The 9,784-nt window shown below is 44.0% G+C and overlaps 1 protein-coding gene across 1 annotated transcript in view; it reads right to left on the bottom strand.

Annotated features, from left to right (window-relative positions):
* Nucleotides 1–814: 814 nt before the first annotated feature.
* The window catches only part of LOC109468548 (deleted in lung and esophageal cancer protein 1-like), a 32,603-nt gene continuing 23,633 nt past the window's right edge, over nt 815–9,784 (bottom strand). Inside the window, exons 35-46 of the mRNA XM_019766789.1 lie at nt 9,466–9,473; nt 8,933–9,005; nt 8,358–8,513; nt 7,695–8,000; nt 6,381–6,710; nt 5,692–5,862; nt 5,135–5,326; nt 4,392–4,553; nt 3,838–3,906; nt 3,072–3,225; nt 1,966–2,080; nt 815–1,597 (exon numbers count right to left, since the gene is read on the bottom strand). Of these exons, the coding sequence (XP_019622348.1) occupies nt 1,474–1,597; nt 1,966–2,080; nt 3,072–3,225; nt 3,838–3,906; nt 4,392–4,553; nt 5,135–5,326; nt 5,692–5,862; nt 6,381–6,710; nt 7,695–8,000; nt 8,358–8,513; nt 8,933–9,005; nt 9,466–9,473 (1,860 nt within the window). The 3' untranslated portion in view covers nt 815–1,473. The remainder of the gene's footprint in view (nt 1,598–1,965; nt 2,081–3,071; nt 3,226–3,837; nt 3,907–4,391; nt 4,554–5,134; nt 5,327–5,691; nt 5,863–6,380; nt 6,711–7,694; nt 8,001–8,357; nt 8,514–8,932; nt 9,006–9,465; nt 9,474–9,784) is intronic.

Consider the following 9,784-nt stretch of genomic DNA (forward strand, 5'->3'; position numbering starts at 1 on the left):
GATTATATGGATGACATCCTCTGGGAACCCCAAAACTGATGGGCGCGTGCGAATAAAAAAAAAAGTTTTGCAAAAAAAAAAGTTTCTTTCACTATGAAATCTACGTGGTCATGAAGGTTGAACAAATGGCACAGAATATGTTATGGCGAATAATCTACCCTTCGAATTCATTTCCCTACATTTTTGTCTTTTTTCCTTTGATTTTGGCATTCTACGACATTGGTATCGTTTCCAAATGTTTTCCTTGCAACTTATGGTATATTTTTGCTCATTTAGCAACTGTTTTGCACGATTTACAGTATGGTTGAAATCTTTTTTTTTTTTTGGAAACGGCCAAAAATTCATGCGCGCGCGAATGTCATCCATATAATCAAATCAACATGGCCTTAGGCATAACACCAGTTTTGTATATATAGTAGACAATTGTGTTACCCTTTCCAATGGTGTGCAACCTGATTGAGCCACAACAGCTCAACAGATTCAAACTCACAACCTCCTAGTCCAGAGGCTTAATGTTATTCTGACTCATCCTAAGGCCACACCATCTTAATTTCTTGGTTAACGGATTTTTCTATGAAAAAAATGGATGGAGTGGGCGAAAAAAAATAAAAACAGGCCTAGGCATCCTATTATGGCCCAAAATGGTACGATAGGAGCCTTGAAGTCAATACACCAGGCTGGTTCAAAATTTAAACAATGAATTTTGAGGTTTTAATGATACCATCGCATTGAAAGATGGAATAACTGAAGAAATTGAATTGGTGTGGCCTAAGGAAGCACGTTGTAATAACCAACTGAGGCTAAGACCAAAAGGTCTCACAACAAAGTTTAATGCATATACACTGCGTCCAAGGCAACCTGAAACTTTCAGGTCTCGATCATAGTAACAGTGAAAAGTCATACAATATGTACACCTGTAAATTCTATACAAGTTCCTAATATACAAACCCGCAAAGACTTGGAAATAATCAATCTCAAGTATGTACAGTTCCATTGGAATAGTAAAGCAAACCACTGGAGTAGCATGACATGATGGTTTTGAAACATTTAGCCGTCTTAATGTCCTTGGCCTTCAGAACTAATAATGTCTCACAGAAAAAAAATGTACCGGGTAATACAAACTTTGCTCTGTCACAAATCGTCAATTCTCAAAAAAATACACTTCAAATCAAACATTAGTTCCATTCATATCATCTGTTAACTGGTTTAGAACACTGCCATTGACCTCCAAGCTGCAACCTAATCCCCCCTCCCCTGCTCAGTTACATCTAGAACAATCTTGAGTAGGAAATAATCACCCAGCACCAGACCATACGCTGCCTACTTATCATAATATGTACATTCACAATTATATGCAATGTAAGCATCATCCTTTTGCTCGTTTAGACTGGAAGAAAGGTTAAAATCTTCCACGAACACAAAAAATGAAATCCACGATTAACAAAACTGTACAAGTTTAAGACTGGAGAGAATTCAGATGTCCATGATGGCCTCGTGCCTGCCGTCATATGACCCATGACCCTTGACCTGTAACCTCCTGACCTCCTCTCCCAGCACCCCTTGGAAGATGATGACACACTCGAAGGCCTTGCTGTGTCTGTAAAAAGACAAAGTTCAAATAAATATATCAATATGATGTAAAAATGCAATCTAACAAAGTCAAAATGGATGGAGAATATGAGAGAGAAACAGAGGGAGAAAGATCTAGAGAGAAAGGAGAGACATGCACTGTGATGTAAAACAAAGAGAGACAGACTGGCAAAGAGGTCTAGATCTAGAGAGAGAGAGAGTATTCAGAACCATGCCTATCTATAGTTCTACTGGGGTATACCCGAATTGGTTAGGGTTAGGATCAGACATGATTCAAGAACATGGTCATAAGATTTGCCCCGTGCATGATTCTGGATACAGATTCTGGTGAGAACAGATTATAAGAACTCAGTTCTGCATACAACAGGGACTCACCGTGCGGTAAAGTTGAGTTTGAGTAGAGCCTTGTTCTGTGCGATGTGAGAGAGCGCTCCCTGCAACAGGCCACTAGCTGGCATCACCTGGAACGCCTGGTCGTCATCTCTGCTTTCTGAAGGACAAAGGAGAGGAAAATCAAGTTACAGAAAGCTTAAGGAATGTTGTCACATCTTCAAACAGCTAGTCACTTTGAATTTGAGTCTTAGATAAATTTTAAATGCATCTGACTTTCAAGTTTTCACAGCAAACAACAACCATGGTGCAAAGCATTATCCAAGAATATACTATTAGATTTTCCCCTAAGCACGGCTCTGAATAAAGTATGGATCTGGATACGCATGGGCTATTCAGAACCATGCCTCATGGTTCTGGATAAAGCACCGTGAGTTCTATTAAATTTTGTTTTTATTTTCATTTTTCTACTTTCTGTTATTTCTATCCAAGAGTGCTCACTTAGTGGTTAACACTCATTTTCAGTGGGGCCCTACATCATACATAAATAAACAAGAGTATATAATTTAAAGTGACATACAAACAATAAATTTAAGATACAACTGGACATAGCAAAGCGTGTGTACAGATGGTGGCTGTCCAGTTAGGGTTTAACTTAATAGATGATATTTCCCACTCTTTCTTCTGAGTGTTCCCTACATACCGGTAGATAGGTTTGACTGTAATACTGTGAGTAAAAGGGACGGTGAGGCCACAACAATTTAATTTGTTGGTTCTCGGAATCGCCTCTTCATTTTTTTCTAATTTGCAAAAAAAAAAAGATTCTGGTTTTGCCCCCAACAGTTGAGGAAAGTCCTTTCTTCCTAGTTCCTACAGTTTTTCCATCTATCAATGCATTCATTGTTTAAATATTAACCCATTCTTTTGTCTTGACATCATGTCATTGCTTCTATCGTTGCATTTAGGGCTATAATAGGATGCCTAGACCTATATATATACCTTTTTTTTCGCCCTGTTGCTTCATTATGAAATGAAGACTAAGCTTTTAAATGACTAAGCTCTCTTCATATTTTTAATGAAAAAATCTGACAACCAACAAATTGAATTGGTGAGGCCTGAGAGAGAAAAAAAACTTGAGGAAGCGTGTGTACCGATGGTGGCTGTCCAGTAGCAGTCTGAAGCTGTGGGGTTGGCAATGAGGATGTCCATCTCCCGCTCCTGCTCCACCATGCACACCCCGAAGTCCACCGCCTCCGTGGACAGGCTGATGGAGGGGACCACCAGGCTCGCTCGCAGGGGCAGGTTCTGGGGGGATCAGGTTACGTCCATGAAGGTCACACATCCAGGTAATAAGTTCCAGGTAATGAGTTCCAGGAAAACAGTTACTAATTAGTAACTGTCCATAATATCGCCACCTTGAGAAATAAATTGTAGTGTGCTTAAAGATATTTTTACTGCAACATACCCTAGGTATGTACATTTGAGGTGTGCAGGAGTGCATACCAAAAGTATGTTGCAGTAGAAATATCTTTAAGCACACTTTTTCTCAAGGTGGCGATATTATGGACCCTGGTGATATTATGGACACGGATGTTACTAGATAGATTTTCAAAACTGTCAATTAGCATCCACTATCTTTCGTCAGTGGAATAACTGGCAGTTTTCAAAATCTATCCAGTTGCTTGAGTAACTGTTTTCTTGTGACACAACATGACAATTGTATTAGATAAATGTCAGTAGTCAATATATTATTACATTAGATAGAACTGCCTTGCAATATATGGTGTCTTCTGTCAGTGTGTGTGTGTGTACCTGCGTGCATGTGTGTGCAGCCTCCTCTCCCCACCCTGCTGTAAGTGTGTAATAGTATTATATGTGTGCGTACGTGTGTCTGCGTGCAGGTGTGTGTGTATTTACCTGAGTTGTCCCATTGTTAAACTCGATGACCATGTTCTGTGTGAAGTGCAGCCTCCTCTCCCTGCCGTACTCTGTGTGTGTGTGTATGTCTGTATAATACTAACCTGTGCTGTCCCATTGTTAAACTCGATGACCATGTTCTCTGTGTGTGTGTGTGTGTGTGTTTGTGTGCGCGTGGACTAACCTGTGTCATGCCGTTGTTAAACTCAATGACCATGTTCTGTGTGTGTGTGTTTGGGTGTGTATGCGTGTGTGTGTGTGTGCGTGACTGTGTGTCTGCATGCATGTGTGTGTGCGTACTAACCTGTGTTGTCCCATTGTTAAACTCGATGACCATGTTCTGTGTGAAGTGCAGCCTCCTCTCCCTGCTGTACTGTGTGTGAGTGTGTGTGTGTGTATGTCCCTGTGTGTGTGTGTGCATGTGTAAGACTAACCTGTGTTGTCCCGTTGTTAAACTCGATGACCATGTTCTGTGTGTGTGTGTTTGGGTGTGTATGCGTGTGTGTGTGTGTGCGTGACTGTGTGTCTGCATGCATGTGTGTGTGCGTACTAACCTGTGTTGTCCCGTTGTTAAACTCGATGACCATGTTCTGTGTGAAGTGTAGCCGCCTCTCCCCGCCGTGATGAGTCAGCCACATCTTGTCTCCCTCGCGCCAGCCCGCCAGTTTATCCACCAGCTGCACCAGGTCCATGCTCACTCGGAATGCCAGGCTCACCTAACACAATCATACAACGTTAAAACTTTTGTTCTAATAAAAGAATTTCTCTCACCTAGAGCTTTCAAGTAGTTACTTTGGTCTTCCTCTGTCAGTTGACTGACCCAGTGAAACCAGATACCTTTGACCCAGTGTTGATTTCAAAGAAGCCACGTGACAAGCTTCACTGGGTCTTTACACATGAGAAAGACCAGAGTATCTGGTCGAAATTACTTGGTGACAGAATTTCTTTGTTTCAAGTTCAAGTTTATTCAAGATTTATTAATATTTGTGTTGAAACAAATGTTTTAACCTGAAACATGTAACTACCAACACAGATGAACTTTCATGATATGATATGACACAACATTGTTCATCTGTTTGTCCCAGGCTTGTGGCACATATCCATATGGATATGCATTTAAAATACTTGAAAAGAATAAACACAAACTAAACTACCTACATTCTATCCATAAACTAAGTAAGCATAACAGTCAAGTCAGTTACATGTAGGTCAGAGGTAAAAGGGATGACCTACAACAAAGGTCAAAGGGTGTCCTGCAACAAAGTTCCAAGGTCAAAGATGCAAGTGATGACCTTACCTTCATGTTCTGCCTGGGGTTGAGTGTGTAGAAGCCGCTGGCCTGGGTGCGAGCGAAGGCGCGACCCCTGACCCCCGCGACCTCGACCCCGGTGAGCAGGAAGGGCGGGGTCGTGACCAGGCGGAACTGCAGCGGCGTCTCCGTCTTGTTCGTCACCGTGCACGACGTCGTCTTCAGGAATTCTGACGACAGCTAAGCATCGGAGGAGTGACAGTAAGTACATGTATATACGGAGAGAAATTCGTTACAATCAAATAGCACTGGGGACTCAAAGACTAACTCTAACCCCTAACCCTTGCCCTGACACTGACCTGTCCTTGCTGCATGCAGTCACTGGCTGCAGGACTAACCCCTAACCCTTGCCCTGACCTCTGTAATACTAACTCTAACCCCTAACCCTTGCCCTGACCCTCCTCTGTAATACTAACTCTAACCCCTAACCCTTGCCCTGACCTGTCCTTGCTGCATGAGGTCGCTGGCTGCCATGTAGTACACCATCCCCTCCTCTGTAAGACTAACCCTAACCTCTAACCCCTAACCCTTGCCCTGACCCTGACCTGTCCTTGCTGCATGAGGTCGCTGGCTGCCGTGTAGTACACCATCCCCTCCTCGTCCGCGGGTTCAAGGGTCAGCTGCGCCGGTTTCACGTGGGCCGTCATCTCCAGACGCAGCGGCGTCATCTGATACCCCTGGACTCGCGACACCTTACTGGGCACGCTCAGTGCAACCTGCGGGCAGACAGCATCATGTTACCATGGCAACAATGTATATACAAATTTGTTACAGGATGTAAAAATAGATCACTGTTTTTATCCTGCAAAAGCATTATTTTACATAACAAACTACTGCTCTGTTTATTCTTACTCAAACACATTATATTATTATGATGACCAGCCCTTCCAGCGTCCTGCCACTTGCTACATAATATAACCTAACACTGAGTAAAGAGATTCTTGTTTCACAATCAAGTCTTTTATTCAGCTGATGTTTTGGTGACCGTCTGTCACCTTCCTCAGGGCAATTCTGACTGGTTCACATTGCACTATAGATGCATTGAATTTCCCAAACGTACAACATTTACATATCTACACACGCGTGAATACAGGGAAATGTATCTTTACTCAGTGTCTAATACCGACCTGATGAAACTATTCACGGCTGAGATAATCCAACACCGTAGTGTGTCTTCTGTTACCATGGACCAAAAACAATTTGCAAGAAGGTATTTAACATAACAAGTCCCCACCTTGCTGTCCAGACTCATAAAGCCCAGAGCGAAGGCATTACAGTCGATGCCGGTGTCCACATCCTGGTTATGCAGCGGCGTGAAGGTCACCTTGATGTTGCCATGGCTACGGGCCGGAATCACCAGCTGCTTGGGGGTGATGTCATAGGGCTGGTTTGCCCTCTGACCCTCGTGGGGTCGTAGGTTAACCAGGACGACCTTCCTTCTCCCCGGCGCCTGTGCCTCCTCCTGTGGTGAGTCTGTTGGCTCGTCCTCTACTACTTCCCCCAGAGCAGGTGTGGTGCCGAGGGTGTCGGGCGTCTCAAATGGTCTCCTTGGAGACTCCTTAACCTGTAAGACATCACACAAGGTCAAGACAATGAACTTCACTGCCAGACGATTGTACATGGTAAAATCAACAGCAACAATTTACTGTTAACAACAATGATTACAGGGTGATGCGTCACACTGTCATGCATGGATGATTGGGTCTCACTGTTGGAAAGAAATGTAGGTGGACATACATGTACAAAACATGTAGAAGTTGGATACAACATCAGTCATTACACATTATCTGTATAATGTAAAGGTCAGTGCTTTCCTCTATTTCCTGTTAGAGTGCACAAAGTCATTGGACAGAGGAAAGTTTTCCTTCCAACCCTCTTTTCACCCATACCCCTTGCTACATTTTAACTAAACCCTCCCACTGCTACATAACCCCATAACCAATACAAACATGGTGCCACATGGCTACCTTAGCTTGCTGAACGTTAAACACGCCTGTTTCCGTACCTCTGGAGAAACGATCTCGTCCCCGTGTGCATCCCTGAGTGGGAAGTCCTGCCCATAGCTGACTTGTACTGGTTATAGTGTTAGGCAGTATTATCATTGTGTTACATACTGAAGGTGAAACTTGTTTCCTCACCTCAGGAGGAAAAATCTCCTCCCCGTGTGCGTCCCTGATCGGGAAGTCCTGCCCGTAGCTGATTTGTACAGGTTATGTATTGGTGTAGCATATTTAGGGTTAAACATGTTTCCATACCTCTGGTGGGACGATCTCCTCCCCGTGTGCATCCCTGAGCGGGAAGTCCCGCCTGTAGCTGACTTGTACTGGTTATGCAATGGTTATATACTGGTGCAGCATATTTAAGGTTTAACAGTCAAGTTTCTGTACCTCTGGTGGGATGATCTCCTCCCCGTGTGCGTCCCTGAGTGGGAAGTCCTGCCCGTGGCTGACCATCAGGTCCAGCAGCTGCGGATCCTGCTGTCTGTGGTTGTACGACTGCCACATGGCTACCTTAGCTTGCTGAATGTTTAACACGCCTGTTTCCTTACCTCTGGAGGAACGATCTCATCCCCATGTGCGTCCCTGAGTGGGAAGTCCTGCCCGTAGCTGACCATCAGGTCCAGCAGCTGCGGATCCTGCTGTCTGTGGTTGTACGACTGCCAGTCCAGCCGGATGGCGTAGGGGCACGGGTTGTTCACGCGCATGGTCCGCGCGATCGGCGCCACGCCGGACACGTGCGTCCCGTACCGGACCACCGGCTGCTGGTCACGGAATGCTGCCGTCATCTGGAAGTTCAGCGGGCAGCCGACAACGGTCATGCGAACGGGGATGGACACGGGCGCAAGGTCTTTCACCTGGTGGAGCACACAGAACACAGGTTATATCACCTGTGATGGTGACAGAACATTTCGCACAGTCTTCATCATATGTTTGTAATATACAGTCAAAATGGTCTAGCCTTAATCTTGACTGAAACACATCATATATGTGTATGTGTGTGTGTGTGTAGTGATCAGCCCCTCCAACTGTGTCCTGCCACTTGCTACATAATGTGACCCAACATCACAGGGTGTTCACTACTATTATAACAGCACAAATTACCATGGTGACAAGACTTCTGGTCCAGGTCGTTGACCTTATTTCCTTGGAGAAAGAGGAGGAAGAAGGAAATCTTTGACTTCAAGGTTAAAGTAATTGATTGGTGTTCCAACCTTGCAGATGAGGTGGTCCTTGTACTGTCCCCAGATGTCGGAGTAGGAGGTTATCTCCACGGTTACGGTGTGGAAGGGCATGAGCACGCCCGCCGCAGGCTGCACCAGGAACGCCGCCCCCCTCCCGTCACGCAGCAGTGCCTGAGAGAAGTCCACCTGGGGGGAAAGTTTGTTTGTTTGTTTGTTTATTGAGATCTCCATTCGTATGGAAGTTAACTTCATACTATTCTTCCTGGAGTCCAGCAACATAAAATGAAATAATGATAATAATGATAATGATAATAATGATGGTGATGATGATGATGATGATGATAATAATTGTAAAAATTGTAATCGTGTAGGTTTTTTTTTTATACATTAATGATTCCAACATTTCATGACAATACTCATTTTTACTTGAGTTAAGTGAAGAAAGTCGTGTAAAGTGCCTTTCCCAAGGGCACAAGATCGGTGACATGGGTAGGATTCGAACCCGCGACCTGTTGGGTGTGAGTTCAACGTGCTACCGACTGCGCCACACGACCCCACTAATGTACTGTATTATGCATTTGAAATGAATACTATTAGAAGTGTACCTGAGACTTGCTCGGAGTCTTGCTCAGCGGGTCGGCGATATTCGGCGTGCGGCCAAGGAGCTGTCGTCTGGAGCTGGGAGGGACAATAAATTAAAACAAGTTGGTTTAAAAAGGGTCAATAAATCATTTAATCAATCAATCAATCAATCGTCCGCAGGCTTCATATCAGAAGCATGGCAGCTGTAGACAGTTTCAGAGTTCCTGTTTCCAGAGACTTCTGTTGGCAGCGTAGACTCTCCAGGACTGGTAAAGGTAGTTCCAATACCTTTTTGAGGCCAAATGGGTAGTGGGTTGTCAATCCAATGTGTCTAGGGCATGGTATTGAAGGGTGGAGCCCATCACTCTTCTTATACTGCCTTTTACCTCCCTAACCAAAGTCAGATACCAAATTCAGCACCAAGGACAGGGCCCTTTAGGTAAAGGTAATCCCTGAGCCTTTTTCAGACCGTAGGGGCACTGGGACATTAACAGATATTGGGTCTATTAACTTTTTGGAAGGCAGGGCCCTTCGCTCTCCTTCCACTGCATTTTACCTCCCAAACTGAAGTCAGGTACACATTTTACACCTTATCTAGAATAGACTGAGGAAAGTCATGTAACAGTTTCATCTCAAGGACCAAAGACCAAAAACAATGTCTTACCAGGAATCGAACCTGTGACCTCCTTAAGCCTAATCATCGGTTACAAGAAAATGTTAAAAACATTCAGTAACTAAGGAAAAGAAAAAAAAGAACTAGAGAAGTTACAACACTTGCAAAGCAAAAATGCATAATGTTTATCTTTGGACATGGTCTGCTCTGTTAATTCTTACTCAAACACACTCACATACATGTACTACTAGAGAATATGGTG

Source organism: Branchiostoma belcheri, unplaced genomic scaffold (assembly GCF_001625305.1).
Source record: "Branchiostoma belcheri isolate BF01 breed outbred unplaced genomic scaffold, Haploidv18h27 scaffold2, whole genome shotgun sequence".
Classification (NCBI taxonomy): Eukaryota; Metazoa; Chordata; class Leptocardii; order Amphioxiformes; family Branchiostomatidae; genus Branchiostoma; species Branchiostoma belcheri.